The sequence below is a fragment of the Manis pentadactyla genome, chromosome 8 (genome assembly GCF_030020395.1).
Source record: "Manis pentadactyla isolate mManPen7 chromosome 8, mManPen7.hap1, whole genome shotgun sequence".
In the NCBI taxonomy this organism is placed as follows: domain Eukaryota; kingdom Metazoa; phylum Chordata; class Mammalia; order Pholidota; family Manidae; genus Manis; species Manis pentadactyla.
In genome coordinates this window covers 139,739,120-139,755,985 of record NC_080026.1, presented here as the reverse complement: position 1 = coordinate 139,755,985, position 16,866 = coordinate 139,739,120, and the positions used below count along the sequence as shown (strand labels likewise).

The 16,866-nt window shown below is 63.2% G+C and overlaps 1 protein-coding gene across 2 annotated transcripts in view; it reads left to right on the top strand.

The window, feature by feature from the left end:
• Nucleotides 1-16,301, top strand: part of STK32C (serine/threonine kinase 32C) — a 64,805-nt gene extending 48,504 nt beyond the window's left edge. For both annotated transcript variants that reach the window (XM_036923689.2, XM_036923699.2), the window contains 10 exons: nt 2,552-2,703; nt 5,147-5,320; nt 6,180-6,217; nt 6,300-6,389; nt 6,720-6,823; nt 7,488-7,604; nt 8,974-9,099; nt 9,181-9,312; nt 14,614-14,681; nt 15,654-16,301. In XM_036923689.2, coding sequence (XP_036779584.2) covers nt 2,552-2,703; nt 5,147-5,320; nt 6,180-6,217; nt 6,300-6,389; nt 6,720-6,823; nt 7,488-7,604; nt 8,974-9,099; nt 9,181-9,312; nt 14,614-14,681; nt 15,654-15,798 — 1,146 coding nt within the window. In that variant the 3' untranslated portion in view covers nt 15,799-16,301. The remainder of the gene's footprint in view (nt 1-2,551; nt 2,704-5,146; nt 5,321-6,179; nt 6,218-6,299; nt 6,390-6,719; nt 6,824-7,487; nt 7,605-8,973; nt 9,100-9,180; nt 9,313-14,613; nt 14,682-15,653) is intronic.
• The last annotated feature ends 565 nt before the right edge of the window (nt 16,302-16,866 follow it).

Below are 16,866 nucleotides of genomic sequence, written 5' to 3'. Positions count from 1 at the left end.
GGGGCTCTACCCAGCGCCGACCACTCTGCCCCTGCTGTACTCAAGGAGGCGGACCTCCATCTGCCTGCGTGGACTTGTCTGCCCCCAGCTGAGAGGGTGTGTGCCCGGGGATGGTGCGCAGGGCCAGCCGCTCGCCCTCCAGTGGACGGAGCTCTTTCTGGGCAGCATGAAGTGTCAGTCTGGAAGGGCCCTGCACTCAACGGAAGGTGGGCTGGTGGCCTGCTGAGGCTTATGCTTATTTTCATTTTGAAAATTTCAACTGGCTTTCAAAATAATAATTTTTAACATGATCTAGGAAATGCAGAAAGTCCTAGAAACCTTGCTGACAGCGTCGTGCTCCCAAGGCAGCTGTCCGCGCCGCTCCGCAACCTGCCCTCCGCCTTTCCCAGTCATTCTGTGCAGTGGCCCATGCTCATTGGGCTGGCGTGGCCTCCCACATCCCGGGAACCCTCCTTTGGCACATCTGCTGGCTGGGAGGCCCTCGGCATGTGGCCCCATCCCTTTCCTCCAGGCCCAGCTTTGCCCAGGGGGGCAGGGCACGTGGTGCCGGGGCCAGGCCCAAACCTGACAGCCCCCTCTGCCAGGCAGGGTGCGCCACCTCACAGCGAGGGCTGGCCTCCCTTCCTGTCCTCAGGCTACGACGTGGTCGGCAGTGTCTCCTGACACTTAGAGGATTTTCTGTTTCAGAATTTCACTAAGACCTGGAAAATCAGGCGGCAGGGGCCACGTGACTCAAGCTGAGTCAGCTGGTGTGGCTCCTTGATTTCTCCTTTGTGTTGAAGGTCCCTCCTGGCTGGACCCACAGCCCATCTGGGAGTCGGCTCTGCCCCCACCGAGGGCAGCATCCACTGGAAGCGGGGGTGTTTCGTATGAATGCCTGTTCTGTGTGACCAGGAGCCCACCTGGCATTGGGAGCGGCGCCTGATTATATTCTGGGATGAGAAGTCTCTGTGTTGGGGCCATCTGGGGACCCGAGGCCTTGCCCTGCGGTGACCGCAGACTTTAACTTGAGTATCCGGCTGGTGTCTGCCTAGTAGGCCCCTGCTGGCACCCCGGGTGACAGTCCAGAGGCAGACCCATGTCAGCCAGGCTCCTGGCTCCAGGCCACAGGCTGGGAGATGGTCGACCGGGGTTTTGCTCCTCCAATGGCTCGCATGCCCTTCCCGGCAGCTGGGCGGGTGTTTCTTATCCGCTGTGGGATAGAATTGCAGGACAGACAGCAGGTTTGACAGGCCGGGCAGGACCCGAGCGTGTAGACGTCCACCACGCAGCCCTCTCCTGCCTGTGGGCATCGCCCGGGGCTGGCAATGTGGCCTGGGGTGGGTGGCCATGTGGTAGTGTTACTTTGGAAGCCGCAGCTGTGCTCAGGGAGGTCCTGGACTGGGTGAGCTGGGCCGTTCAGGCTGAGAAGCTGCTAGCTGCTGTGTCCAGAACCCTGGAGCCACACCTCCCTGGGGGCTGAGGGTACTGTGTCACCAGACGCCTCAGGGTGATGTTGCAGAAGCTGGACCGAGGGGACCTGGTCCCAGTCTGCTGCCCCCAAGCGTGGCCACTCCCTTCCACCCATGCTGATTCTAGCATCTGCCTCTCTAGGCCCATCATCTCTGCGTTAAATAGTGGAGCTTTTTGTTCTTGCTTGGTACTTTAAAAGTTGTCATGTGTCATTAAAAGTCTTCGTAAGTGTCACTTCAGTGGCCACATCTGTGTCCATAGGTCGTTAATGTTAAGGTTGTTTGAGTTTGTTAGGAGCAGTTTGTTCGATGAGATGAACCCGTTTTGGAGAAAAGCATCTGCATTTTTTAGGTACATCCCTGGGCAAGGGAATGGGGGTCCCTGGGGAATGGGCTCCTGCTTCCCTGGCCCGACTCAGTTGCTCCTGGACGCATCTGGTTGGTTCCAGGCCGCCTGCCTCTGGGTGAGGCACCAGGATGGTCTGCCTGCCTGGGTTCTGGAATCTTCCCTTTCCTCCAGCCCCTGACGCCTGCCCCGTGAAGACTGGAGATGAGGTGTGGGGACTCAGAAATGGCTCTGGGTGTCTGTCCTCCAAGGGGTGGGGCCCTGGAGCAGGCTCCACAGCCCCCCGACCAAGCACGTAGCCCATTAGCAGCGCCCCATCGCCAACTGGCCTGCTGTTCGGTGCTCAGAGGGGCAGTGGGGTTTAAGAGCTGTGCGGGGACCCTGTCATCACAGGGGGCTTGAGTTTGGGAAGATGGCCACTGATTGAGGGTGGCAGCTCTCTGTGGCCATCCTGGGTGCCAGGCTCTGGCTAAGGGCATCTCTGCCAGTCACCAGCAACTGTCCCAGCCAGCTGCTGTCCTGAGCCCTGGAAGGGGAACCAGGTTGTGGCTGGCAAGGGGCGAGGCACTGGAGAGGCCTGGGGACCCCCGGCCTGTTGTGCTGGGCAGTTCCTGCCTGCTTTCTGAAGGTGCACACGGGAGCCTGCCCTGCCAGACGCTGGAAACCTGGCTGTTTCAGTCGCGCTTGCCGGGGCGGAGGCTGGCGGTGGGGCTCCATCCTGGGGCGGGCGTGCTGAAACTCCCTCTGCCCCCAGGTGTGCATCGTGCAGAAGCGGGACACGGAAAAGATGTTCGCCATGAAGTACATGAGCAAGCAGCAGTGCATCGAGAGGGACGAGGTCCGCAACGTGTTCCGGGAGCTGGAGATCCTGCAGGAGATCGAGCACGTCTTCCTAGTGAACCTCTGGTGAGCCTGCCGCGGGGGCAGAGGCCCGAGGCTGGGGTGGCCACCCTCGCCTGCTCTGGGCTCCCCTCCCTGGGTGCCCTTCTGCCTCTGGGACCCCCACGGCCCTCCCCACCGTCCCCGTCCAGTGTCCCGGGGCAACAGCCGTAACCACCCAGTGCTCTTCTCCCAGGCCGCAGGAGCCCGGCTTTCCCACGAAGGGTGGCTATGGCCCAGGGATATTTGCACCAAAGACGGCAGGGGAGCCCTGCTGGGGCCGGGGGCCTCCCCAGCGCAGGGCCCTCCTGATGTGGGGTCCTCCCCGACACAGGGTCCTCCTAAGGCCTCCCAGCAGCCTCCCACTGCAGGCCGGTGCTCCCCTGATGCACCTTCAGGTGGGGCATCGTTCCCGAGGACGCTTGGTGGGCACAGTGCTCACGGCAGGTGGAGAGGCATGTGAGAAAGGCACCCTGGGCTGGTAGTGCCTCCTTGGGAAGGTTTAAAACTTCTCCCCAGTCTGACCTGAGTGTCCATTAGAGGCAGCCCACCAGCAGCACTCGGGGACGATAGAGTGGGGACACCACCTTCTGTTGGAGAATCATCTGGTGCTGACTCTTCCAGGAGAGTCACTCAGGGCCCAGACCCCAACCCCCAGTTAGTTACCCACCTGGGGTCACTGCAAGTGCAGGAGGGACTTCAGAATGGACGGCGGCCCGCAGCCACACCACTGCCAGTCAGTCACCCGGTCCTGCTCCATAGTTACATGGGGGGAAAGAGCCGGGTGCCATGGGGGACTGCTGTCTTGCCCAGGCTGCCGCGTGGAGATGGAGATGCTGACCAAGGCCTCCAGGGCTCCTAGGTGGAGCCCAGAAGCCGCCCAGTTCCAGAGGAAGGAGCACAAGGAAAGGGCCCTGGTCCTCCGGCTCCTCACCCATCTGTATCGTGGGCCCTGGCCTCATTCCCTGTGGCCCTGCGGCCCTGTGGCCAAATGGTTGTCTGGTCCGCAGGCAGGAAGAGGGCTGCTGGGGCTGTACCATGTCCCTGTGCCCTGAGGTCTTGTTACTGTGCTCCAGGGTCTCATGGTTCTAAATCGAGGGGTACCCAGGCACCAGGCACCACCTAAGCCTGCCCCCTCCACCAGACAGCTGGGGCGGGTCAGATCCCTGATCCTCCAAGGTGGTGACTGCCCCCCTGGGGTGGTGGGTCAGTGGGTTGGAAATGGCCTCACCGAGGCGGCACCTGGCTCGCAGCCTCACGGGAATGGGCTGCTGTCTGTGGTCAGCCCCCAACCACAATGCTGGCACAGGACCAGGAGCTTCTTGCAGAAGGAAGACCTGGGATTTCCCTCCTTGGGGGCCTTGGCCTGCATCCTGGCCCTCCCTGCCTCTCCTAGGGGCCCCGCATGGGCGCCTGGGCAGAGTCCCTCCATCTGCTGCACACGATGCCCTCCCTCCCTTTTCCAGTGCCCTTGTCTGTGGAAAAGGGTGCGAGGGTCCCTGAGCCACGCTTCTCAGGCTGTGCAGTTTACACATGTCCGCACAGCCAGAGCACTGCAGTCAGGGCCGAGCAGGGGTGCAGGCTCCCCGCCCGCTCAGCTGACATCCCCATCCCCGCAGGCTGGCCTGCCAGGGGGTGTCTCCCACCACCCCGCGGCTGGGCAGGGCAGGGCCGCTACAGCCTCGCCTCCACTGCTTGCCGGGACCCCCGGCCTGTCCTGGGGGCTCATGTGCTGAGTTCCTGTGGTCTGTGGCCCAGCCCCATGCCCTCCTCAGGCCGCAACCTATACGACCCTCTTTGGGCCACCCCTCCTCCCCGAGAATGAGGACAGGTGGCTTCTGGTGAGCAGGGAGAGGGGCATCACATGGAGCATGAACTTGTCATGTGGCTCTTGGAAGAGCCAGTTGATTAACAATAAGGGTTCCTTCTGAAAACTCACAAGAAATTACAGAGTAGGAGTTCCTTAGGCCATCGTACTGCCACCTTCATCATCACCATCCCCACCACCGCCACCATCCCCACCGCGCTCACCGTCCCCGCCGCCGTCCTCACCATGCTGTCACCTTGCTGCCAGTTCTTAGCAGCCCAGCACCGCTCAAGCCTTGTCCCCATTTCTCTGATGACCCTCCAAGGTTGGGTTTTTATCTCTCTTAAGGAGACCTGGAAGCCAAGGCAGCAACTGGGGAAATGGCCCAGAGACGGTGCTTGCTCCTCCCCCAGTGGTCACCCGGGTCTCGGCCCCCAGCTGGGCTGCCTTCCATCAGGGCCGTTCTGTCTTTCTCGGGGGTCCTGGCTCAGAGCTGCTCCTGGACGGGGTGGAGCCACACCTCAGGCACAGCCCACTCCTGGGGACAGCCCAGCACAGGGTGGGCTCAGACCCTTAGTTGGGGGCTTGCCCGGTGATAGGAGCTGTGACTCCAGCTCCACAGCTGTGCGTGTGCCAGCGCCCCACTCCCACTGGTGCCCACAGGTACTCCTTCCAGGACGAGGAGGACATGTTCATGGTTGTGGACCTGCTCCTGGGCGGGGACCTGCGCTACCACCTGCAGCAGAACGTCCAGTTCTCCGAGGACACGGTGCGGCTGTATGTCTGTGAGATGGCGCTGGCCCTGGACTACCTGCGCGGCCAGCACATCGTCCATAGGTGTGTACATGCTGGACAGGTGGGGCGCCTGCCTTGGCCTCAGGGCGGACGCCTGCGGGGCAGCCCCGCTCCAGCGGAACCCCAACAGGCTCCTGCCCGCTCGGCCTGCCCTTGCCCGCTGAGCCCCAGGTGAGGCACCTGGCCCATTAGTGCTGGACTCCAAGGCCAGCCCCACAGGTGTGCACCTGATGTCCACCTGGGGGTGGAGTGAATGCTGTCCGAGCAGCCCTGGCCAGGTACCGAGGGCGCTTGGCTCTCCGGGAATCTGGGACTGGCCACATCAGTGGGACCTTCGCCTGGTCTGTTCCACTGCAGGGTCCTTGCCCCCACCAAGCAGGCACCCATTTCCCCATCTGCCAGTCCCTGGGGAAGTCAAACTAGTTTTAGCAGTAGCTGAAAGCAGATGAAATTAGGAAGATAAAGCAGCATCACAGAACAAAACAAAAAATTATGTGGTATATTGTAAAAGCAAAGATGGGATTTCTGTGCCCCCGGGACTCTTATCTGGCCGTTATTCAGGCCAGACATTTACTGAGCACCCAGAAGTCGGGCAAGGTGAAGCCTAACACCGGTGGGCGGACAGCTCGGACCCGAATCAGTAACTCTGGGCAACACGGGGCTCTTGGACAGGGGCCAGCCTGGGAGGCCGCGGTGAGGGGCTCTGCTTTTGTTCTCTGGGGGCCCCGGCTGCTCTGTGCCCTTGCCGAGCCCCCTCCCTGATGTCTGTCTGGCTTCAGAAGGTGGGGGGCCACCACAGGGACCAGAATGTGGCCCTCGTGGGAAGCCCCAGCCCTGCTGGGGACCAGGGGCAGGCCCAGGAAGGGGCTCCGGACCCACGTCCCTGCTTTCTGCTCTGCAGAGACGTCAAGCCCGACAACGTTCTGCTGGATGAGCGAGGTGAGGCCCGGCTGCGCGGGGCCCAGGCCCCTGTGGGCACCTCTCATCCTCCGGACAGAACCGGCATCCTCTCTCCTCGCAGGGCACGCGCACCTGACCGACTTCAACATCGCCACCATCATAAAGGACGGGGACAGGGCAACCGCGCTGGCGGGGACCAAGCCGTACATGGGTGAGCCGTGGCCCTGCCCACCCTCGCACCCACACTGCCCAGGGCCGGCAGGTCGGGCCACCCCTGACGTCGCACAGCAGTACGTGATGGGACCGGCTGCTGAGACCCTCAGGGGTGCCTGTGAGGGTTACGGTGTGACTGTGAGGCAGCCCACCAGCCGCGTCAGGCCGTGGGACCTGGACTGAGCCAGGCGGTCAGTGGGGAAGGCTGGGCCGCTGAGGGCAGCTTCCCTGTCTGGCCCTGGCGGCCGCCTGGTCTTGGGGCCCATGAGAGGTGCCGGCCCGGGGCCTGTGCATCGGGGTGCTCAGCCGCCCTTCCCTTTCCGCCAAGCTCCGGAGATCTTCCAGTCTTTCGTCAGCGGAGGGACCGGCTACTCCTTCGAGGTGGACTGGTGGTCGGTGGGGGTGATGGCCTATGAGCTGCTGCGTGGATGGGTACGAGCCCCTGACCCCAAGCCGGCTGCGGTCCCGGGGATGGCCCGAGGACCCTGGGGAGGGAAGAGGCCACCCCCAGTCCCAGATGCTCAGAGGCCTCTGTGCACTCCGGCGATGAGGACACGCTTTCAGTGAAGTGCCCGGTGGGTGAGAGGTGCCCGCGTGGGTGCCGAGGGCAGTACATTCCCTGGGCCGTTGGCAGGCTGCACTCTGGCCTCTGCAGGCAGGCAGGGGAGGACTGTCCCCCAGGGGACCTTCCTCAAGGCCCCTGTGGGGGTCCCCGTGCTCTCACCCTGGGATACAGCAGGGCCAGCCCTCAGTCCTGGGAGGCCAAGGGTCCTTCCTATTTCCCCATGGGGGCTCTGAGGCACAGCGCCCATAGCCACCCTGCGGGACCCCACCCCAAAGAGGGCAGCCCTACCTGGTCCTCCAGGGACGGTACCCCCAGGGCCCAGTCCTCTGGGGGGTGATGCCCCTCCTTCCTGGCAGAATCCATTGCCTCCTCTGGGTGGTTCCCTGGCCATGGTCCCAGCATAGCCCAGACCCAGCGTTCCCCCTGCAGGCTCTGCCTGGGGGTGTGCCCACTTGGGGGTGAGGCGCTGCCTAGGGGGCCTTGGGTGACAGGGACCAACCACCTGAAACAGCGCTGCCTCCACCCCCGCAGAGGCCCTATGACATCCATTCGAGCAATGCCGTGGAGTCCCTGGTCCAGCTGTTCAGCACAGTGAGCGTGCAGTATGTCCCCACCTGGTCCAAGGAGACAGTGGCCCTGCTGCGGAAGGTGAGCCTGAGGGCACTGCTGACCAGGCACGTGGGGTGGGTCCTGCCCGCAAGCGGCAGCACCGAGACACTGGTCTGACGAGGGCGTCTGATTCCCGCACCCAAGCGTCTCAGGCCCCTGGGCAGCCAGGCTCGCAGGCCCCTGCAGTGGTGCGTGGCGTTGTGGAGGAGCTTGGCCTGTCTGGGCAGAGCCTGAGAGCCGACTCACCGGCTCCTGTTACCAAATTTAATCCCCACGACCTGCTTCCAGGTGCTGTCGTCACCCCTTTGGGCAGACGCTCCGCACCCTGTCCCCCAGGCTAACCCCGAGCAGGCGTGTTGGAGGGAGGGCGTGTGTGGGGCTGGGGCCCAGCTCACGTGGTACCCCAGCTTCCTCTGTCCCTGCTCCCCCTGTGGAGAAGGGCAGCCCCTGCCACCACCACCAGCCAGACCAGCCCCACCCCACCTGCAGCAAGCAGAGCCCCTGGAGCCCCGGACACCTCCCAAGGCCTCAGCAGGTGTCTGCAGCAGCCCAGGGCACCTCAGCCTGGCGGGGATGAGGCCATCCAAGGGCCTCCCTCCAGGCCTCAGGGCTGGACTGGGGGCTGCTCCTCAGCTGAGCTGCACTGGAAACATCTGGTGCCTCAGAGTTAGGAGCAGGTGTGGGAGAGTGTGCTGGACACTCCAGGCCTGGCCGACTCCCTGCTCCCATCTCCTGGCCTGCAGGGTCCTCCTGAGCAGGTCCTGGCTGCTGCCGGAGACCTTCTACCCTGGGATTAAAGCTGAGCAGCCTGAGGCTCTCCCAGCCTGCAGAGATCCTCTCGGCCCAGCCTTCCCGGCAGAGCTCTGCCCACACCTGCCCAGGGGTCTCGCACGGGGACCTTGGCCTTCAGAGGCCTAAGTGGGGAGTGGGGATGGTCCAGGTGCAAGCCCCACCCCTGGGGAAGCCGCCGACAGGGTCTGCGGCATTTTCCTGGGAGACAGGACAGCGTGTGGGGAGATGCAGCCACCCAGCATTGTGGCACTGGCCGCAGGGCCACCCTGGGGCTTCATGGGGCTGTGATGTGTTGCGTCCGGGCCCCAGCCCTGCAGTCAGCTAGGCCAGGGCTGCCGCCTGCTGGTCGATCCCAGCAGGGTGTCCCCATGGGCCCCCGGGGCCCTCTGCCTTCCTTGGGTTTCTGGGGCCTGGCCAGACCACTCGGGCCAAGTTGTCTCCTTGGCCCAGTGACTGCGCTGACTGGGTTGCTCTGCCTGTAACTGGTGCCACTTTCCTTGCCTGGCCCTTGAGATCCTGAATTCCTGAGCCTCCAGCCTTGTGGCGAGACCTTTGGGTGCCCTGGGTGGGGCAGGCCTCAGGGCCCAGGCACCCTCTGATGCAGGCCTCCTTCCAGCTCCTGGCTGTGGACCCCAAGCATCGTGTGTCCAGCCTGCAGGACGTGCGGACTGCCCCGGCACTGACCGGTGTGCTCTGGGACGACCTGAGCCAGAAGAAGGTGCAGCCAGGCTTTGTACCCAACGTAAGCCCATGGGCACCATGTGGTCCGGAACGGGTATGGGGGGCACGTGTGGGCGGGGCTCAGTGCCCTGTCCCCCCGCAGAAAGGCCGCCTACATTGTGACCCCACCTTCGAGCTGGAGGAGATGATCCTCGAATCCAGGCCACTGCACAAGAAGAAGAAGCGGCTGGCCAAGAACAGATCCCGGGACAGCAGCCGGGACAGCCCCCAGTCGGTGAGTGCCTGAAGGGTGGGCATGCCCGGGCGGGCCTGGCTGGGGGCTGCCTAGTCTCTCCCCTAGTCTGCCAGTTCCTGCTTGGGGTGGCCCCGAGACCTGGGCGTCCCTGGGCTGGTGGGCATCGTCCCACGTCGGGCTCCCTGTTATCCCAGGTTCGGTCCGTGTCTGTCTTCTCTCCCGATGAGGATACCACCTTAATCCAGGATTACCTCCTGTCAATTTGCCTGATTACTTTGCAGTGAGCTAATTTCACCACCTGAAGTACTAGGGTTTAGGCCTTCACTGTGGGGGGACAGCCTACCCATAACACCCCCTGTCCTGCCCCAGGTCTTGCGGCTTCTCTGAAGCAGGTGGGGTCTGGGAAGCGAGAGTGGTGTGCATGCTCAGGGACCCAGGGCACAGCTGGGGTTCACAAAAGCATGGGTTCATGGTGACACTGTCCATGATCGGTTGCACCCTGACCCTGACCCGTCTGAGCCCATGGAGGGCGCCCTGGGGTGCCCCTCAGGACACAGCCCCTGGGCAGCCCCCTCAGACCTGGTGGGCCCTGAGACACGCCCAGGCACATGGCCATCGGTCCCCTCCACCTCGGTGTGGGGCCCAGGACCGGGGCGTGCGCCCCTGCGTGCCTCAGTTCCTCAGGGAGTAAAGGCCCGAGTGGGTGGGCTCTGGCCCCCTCCCTCCTGCCTGGGGCTGCAACAGCGACCAGTGTCCAGCGGTGGGGCTGAGGTGGGGAACAGTGGTGGGTTCCCAGTTTGTTGGGCTGTTTTCACGGCTGTTTTGGATAAGGACTCCAGCGGTGACCTCCCAGCTCTTTGCACGTGACAGCAGAGGCCAGATTCCTTCTTTGTCTTTATCGTTATTGGTCGGTCAGAGTTATTTGCACACTCTGGGTGCACGTGCCCCTCAGAGACGGTTCTCAAATGTTTTCTCTTTCCTTCTGCTGTGTGGGGTTTCTGCCCTCCCCCGTGGTGTCTGCGGCAGCAGCCTGTGCTTTTGATGAAGTTTTGTCTTTCCGTTTGTGCCTTTGGAGTCGTAGTTAAGGAACGACTGCCTACCTGAAGGTCACAAAGACTCACTCCTGTTTTCCCTGAGTGTTTTAAGTATTTTGTCTCATGCGTTTGGGTGTAGGATCCATTTTGAGTTAATTTTATGGATGCTATCAACTCGGGGTCCAACATCATTCTTCTGCCCATGGGTGTCAGTCGTCTGCCTGCTATTTGTTGAAAAGACTCTTCTTTTCCCACTGAACTGCTTGGCGTCACTTTAAAAAATTAACTGACCAAATGTAAGGATTTGCTTATGGACTCGTGATTTTACTCTGCCGACCTGTGTGTCCCTCTGGTGCCAGAGCTGCAGCCTGACTGCGGCCTCGCAGTGAGTTCTGAAATCAGGAAACACGTTCCAGATGGCTTGCCAAGTCTGGGTCCCCTGCTCCCCCCGGGGTCCTGAGGTTTGGAACCGTATCTGAGCTGCTCAGCAGGTGTATTCTTGTCAAAGTCAGGGGTGGACCTGCTCTGCATTCCCAGGCCCTGTCACTCCCCGCCTTGGGGGGCGTCTGGGCTCCGAGGCTGAGCATCAGCGTTGATGGAGGCCTGAGGCGAGTGTCCGCGTGCAAACGGTTTACTTGGTAAATTACCCGGGAGAAATTGCCCAGAGGGGAGAAGCCAGGAGGGCTGGACTGCAGGCCAGCAGGTCCTGGGACAGCAGCCTCAGCCCGAACTGCCGGGCCCTCCGAGGGCAGGCCTCCCTCCGAGGAGGCTGGCTTTCATTTCCTGCGCCCAGCATCACTGGCGGAGGCCTCGAGGGGGACATGTTTCTGCGGGCTCCTGACTGTTAGTGGGCAAAGGGCTGCAGTGGCCGAGCAGGATGCCAGGGAGTGGCAGGCACAGGCTGGCTGCCAGAGGGAAAAAGCACAGCAGAACCAGGTCAGGGCGGGTGCGGCAAAGGCCTCCTGGGCCATGGCTCGGCAAGAAAGGGTCCTTTGTGGACGGGGTCGCGATCACAGGTCACACACAGTGGCCCCTTGCACCACCCACGGCCGCCTTTCTCTGAGGCCTGCGGAGCGGCTCCTCCAGCTTCCTGGGAAAGCCCAGATGGGGAAGGTCAGCAAGGTGAACTATGGCGCCGGCCTCTGGCGGGCCAAGGGTGCGCGTTCCCTCCATCCTCCAGGCGCCCCATCTCCGCAGCCTCCTGCCTGCCCTTGGTCGGCCTGTCGGCGGCTTGCCTCCCGGCTGACCTAGACCCCCACTGAGGGCGGGCGCCCTGCTCCCGTCATCTCCTCAGCCGGAACCTCTGCACATGTCTGCTCGTTACTGACTCAAAGGCTGGGACATGGACAGCTAGGTGAACAGCCCGGCTTGCAAGGAGGCCTGTCTCCCTGAGGTGGAGGTCAGTTACCCTGCCAGGGCGGCGGCTCCTCTGGGGGAGGCCACATGCCACGGTCAGGGCTGGAGGGAGCTCAGAGGTTGGGGCACCCCCACCCAGGCTCAGGCTGCTGTTTATCTGCACTTAGTGCATCAGGAGCTACTTGGGGCGGGGGGGAGCCACAGAGCCGTCCTCAGAGCCCAGACCAGACCCGCGGGAGCCAGCCTGCTGGCCAGGGTGGGAGCCCTCCTAACTCACGGGGCACCCAGTGGGGTCCTTGGGGGCGTGCCTCAGCGGGGGGACAGACCAGCTTCCTCCAGACCCGGTAAGCCTGCCGAGTTCTGTGCTTTCTTCTTGGAAGAGGTGCAGGTATAGTGACATTCCTTTGCCCTGGAGGGGACATCCTGGCATGACCCCCATGGCTAGATGCACAAAAGTTCAACAGGACAGGCTCCTGAGGCCATTAGCGGTCGTCTCCCCTACTCTGGTCTTGTGTTCTACAAGGACACGCAGAGTGCCTGCTGACACCTGCCGGTGGCCTCTAATCCGCCTCACACCACCCGCGCGTGATGACCAGGGAGTCTAGATGGACGGGGCTCTTCCCGCCTGCCTTGATGGAGGACGAGACCACACGCCCAGCCCCGGCAAGACCGTGTCCCGCATGAGCGTGAGCTGGTTCTAGCCCCCGCTGGCGGGTACTGAGGGGAATGTCAGATCAGTGGCCTCATGCCATGAGCTAGAGGCTGTGTGGACCCGTCCTGGTACCGATTCTGTGCCCGGCTCGGCTGCCACAGTCCCCATCCCTGCTGTGGGCCAAATGCCAGGCTTGTTAATCAAGAGGGAAAGTAATGGGCAGCAGCATCCTCATGCCCTAAAAGTCAGAAGGTAAAGACCTGAAAGTCTTTGGCAGTGGCCCTGCCTGCCCTCCCACGCTGGTGTGGGTTCTCTTCACTGTCTAGGCTGGTTTGTTGCGAGGGGCGGGTGTCTGGAGCTCTCGGCGCCTTTCCCGGGGTGGCCGCTGCCAGGTGGGCGTGGGCCGAGCGCTGGCTCAGGCCCTGGCTCCGCACCCCACTGCGTGCAGCGGCCCCTGCACGGAGCACTCCCCGCGCTCAGGGAGGTGGTGGCCTGGACTCCGGGAGGGGCCGGAGGAAGCTCCGCCAGGGACAGTTGCAGGGAGCACGGTCCTCGTCACGGGACCTGCCGCCCCTTCTGACGGAGGTCCCCGGTCTGAGGACTGAACTGGGCCTGGTGATAAGGGGACGGGCCCTCCCTCAGGGAGGCTGACGACAGCCTCCGCTCGTGCTCCCTTGGTCTTGCCCGCCGTGTGTGCACACCGCGGCTGTCATCCCCTGACCCTGGGGGCAGGGCGCCCCACGTGCCCCTCCATCCTGCTGCCAGGGCAGGGGGCACTCGCACTTGCTCAAGTGTGGCCAAGTTCAGCAAGCCTTCTGCTGTCCTGGGTACGGTCAGCACCACGGGTCCTGGTGTTCCGGAACAGGCCCTCCTGTGGGTCGCAGGCACCATGGAGCTCCTCACGGCGCTGGGCCCCCGTGGCAGCTCCTTCCTTACCGCCTGCTGGAGGCACTGTCCATGGGGCCCCCCAGAACCTGGCCGTCGAGGGGCCTGCTCTTTAGTCTTGAGTCTGTCGATCTGGTCCTGCTCCCTTTCTCTGAGCCTCTGGTTTGCCCTCAGCCTATTTCCAAGGCGGTCCTGGAATCTTCACCAGGGCCAAGGCCAAGATTCCAAGTCTCTTGCAAGTTTCCAAGAGCCACACTGACCCCATTCCAGGGCTCTTGCCAGGGCCTTAAGTCCCCAGCCATGAGGGCTTGCCCGCACATCAGCACACTGTCCCTGAAGCAGTTGTGCTCACCACACCGGCGCCTGGTCTCACGCCTGCCCTGGTCAGCGAGCGATGCCTCGTGGGTCCAGCACTCCCCGCTAGGCCACTATTGGTGACCTGTTCTGGAGGTCGGAGGTGGGCAGAGGCCAGCCTGCAGGGGGCAAGGGCTGCCTTCCATGGTGTCTGTCACGGCTGCAGCTCTGTGTCCTCTGCAGGAATCGGGGGGTGCTGCTCTGCTACCCCAGGGAAGGGCCATCCACAAGCTCAGTGGTGCCCACACGCATCCACTCAGGGGCCCTCCCGAGGTTCACGGCCCTGCTCCGCCCCCCTCAGGGCTCTGGCTGTGATGCAGGAGGGTCCCTGCACGGTTCCTGCCTCCTCTTAGGGTCTGCGGCCCTTACAGCTCAGCTGGCCTCCTGGGAGCTGTCCAGGCCCAGGACGGAGCATCTGTCCACACCGAGCCTCAGGCTGCTCACGGGCTGCCCTGAGTCTGTCACTTGCTCACACAGCTGCGGTGCCCTGCAGTAGACAGGCAGCCAGCGGGCCGTGCATGCACTTGCCCTTCCCGCCTCTGCCCAGTGCTGGAGCTGTGGCGGTGGCCCTCACATTCCCCCCCGACGGCAGCCATTCCAAGTTCCCTGAGGCGAGAGTCTTAGCAGCTGGACACCTGTGGCCGCCACCAGGGATGGGCTCCTTGTCTGCCCAGCCAGCAAAGGGTCCAGCTCCAGTCCCGTCCTGAGAGTCTGCTTCTTGGGACGGCCTGGTGACCAGCCTTCTTAGGGCAGGTCCCCGGAAGCGAACCCTAAGATGGGAATCTGTATACAACTGACAAGTGACCAAGAGGACCCAGTAGTGGGTCTGGAAATCTGGCCAAGTCTGGTCCCATGGGCACTCATCCATGTTAGCATCCCCCGAGACAGGGGGCTGAGCTTCCGTACTGGGGTGTCCTTCAGTCACTGGCTAAGGGTCACCCAGGCATGGAAAACTCCTACCCTGGGCTCTAGAGAAGCCGACCAGGCCCTGCCATGAGTGGATGTGAGGGAACCTGATGGCGTCCACCACACACTCATTTGTGTCTTTCTGGCTAACAGGAGAATGACTACCTTCAGGACTGCCTTGATGCAATCCAGCAAGACTTCGTGATTTTTAACAGAGAAAAGTGAGTGTGTTAGGGGTGGGTACTGGTCGCAGAGAGGAGCTGGGGATTGGGGCCAAGGTTTTCTTGGTACAGCAGTCCTGAGCCCCCAGTCACCTGGCATCAGCGGACCCCTCCCTGCTGGGGGAGTCCAGGCAGCGGCCCCGGGAGGAGGGGGAGGGTGGTCCTCATTCAGGCTCGTGGGAGGGGCCCCTTGGGAACTTTCAGTCATAAATGGGCCACGGGCCAGGATCTCCTGGGGATGCATGGCAGACGGCCAGGCAAGGGCTGACAGCTCCCCGGGCATCACCTGCAGAGCCCTGTGGGCTCCTGTCCACCCACATCCCCTGCTGCAGACAGAGGGGTGGGCACAGCTGGCTCTCAGGGCGATGAGAGGCCACAGGCAGCTGAAATGCTTGGCACAGTGGAGGGAGAAGGCCCGGCTCTGGGGGTCCAGGGGAGGAGGGGCAGGATGAGGCATGGAGGCGGCAGCCCTGGGCTCTGGCCGGGAAGGTGAGCGGGATTGGCCAGTACGCTGTCCATCTTGGGGACCAGGACATGTAGGCACTGGCTTAGGACAGTGACCACTATCCTGGAGGTCAGAGGCCTGGGGGATAGCGGGTACGGACAGGCTTGGCCACGCTCTTCGCAGAGCCTTCTTCCAAACCTGCTGGTCCTCAGGACTTGCACCTGCACTGGTCTCTCTGCTTCTGGCCGGGAAGGGGCTCAGCTCGCCAGCCCTACCGCTCCAGCGTGAGGCCGGGGGTAGTCAGAGCTGCTGGGTCCACTGTCTCCTGCCTGCCCCATGTCCCTCTCAGCTCCCTGCTGTGCCGGCCCGGCCCAGGGATCCTATGCCCAGGCAGATGCCTGGCACTCAGTCCATTTTGGGGGCCCCTGGTATGTTCCTGAGCCCTCGGACAAGTCGGGGGCCAGAGGGGAGCACCCTGGGCTGCTGGTGAGGCTCGTACAGCCCCTCCCTATGCCTCCTTCCCCCAGACTGAAGAGGAGCCAGGACCCTGGCAGCGAGCCCCTGCCCGCACCTGAGGCCGGGGACACGGAGGCGGCCTCAGAGGACAGGGAGGGGGCGCGCCCCACCCTGCCCATGTGTGGCTCCCTCTGCCCCTCGGCTGGGAGCAGCTAGGCGGGGAGCCGGCCTGCAGAGACCAGGCTCCGAGGAGGAACAGCGGCGGGGCTGCGGGCGGAGGCCCAGCGTCCACGTCCCCAGCCAAACAGCCCAGCCCGTCCAGGCGCAGATCTGGCCATATTTTCACTGGGACCATCTGACTGCAGAGGCTGCTCCCTGGCTCAGTGTCACAGTGACAAGAAGCGACTGGTGTGGCTGAGAGTGGTGGGAAGGGAGGGCAGGTGTCCCCAGCCACTGAGTCGACTGCGATGCTGGAGGGAGGCTCGTGGCTGCTGGGCCAGGTCTGTTCTGGTGGCCCCGACCGGCTCACATGGTGGGCACACGCCCTGGCCCTCAGCCCCCTGGCTGTGCACAGCTCCTGTCCCTGCCCTCAAGCTTGCTGCCCAGACCTGGGGGTGGCCAGCATGGGCTCAGATCTTGTACATCAAGTGGGGAGGGCCATGGGCAGGACGATGAATAATGTTTTCTAGAGATACACTGTTCTAGCACTTCCTGCTGTCTGTGCAGTTCCACCTCTGCGTATTATGCCTAGAACCGCTCACTGTCAAGTCTTTGCCTGCCCTGGGCGCAGCCATGCTGGGCAGCGGGAGGCTGTGGAATGGGCAAGGCGAGGCCAAGGGCCCCGTCATGCTGGGCAGTGGGCAGGTGGTAAAATCACAAGGATCAAGTGGGCACAGATGGTGCAAAGGAGAGCTGGCTGGGCCGGGCAGAGGTGGCGTGGAGAGGCTCGCTGCCCTACTCAGAGGGCCCCAGTACATGGGTTCCACATGGGGACACAGGGCCACAGCCACCACCAGGGAGCCAGGGGCCAGAGGTGGGCACTACAGGATGCCTGTGGTGGTGCCGACCCCTGGGGAATGTTCCCAGTGATGTCAGGGCAGGAGGCTTGAGGTCATGTATAAATGTATAAATGCAGGTGTGCATTTTTGAGACCCCCGAGAATTGCGTGCTGGTTTCCCATGTTGGTGGCGGGGATGTGGGTGTGACCGGGCTCTGACCACTGCGTCCCACCAGGGAGAGGACATGGTGCTGTGGAAACCGGCCTTGGCGAGCCTCAGGAGTGGG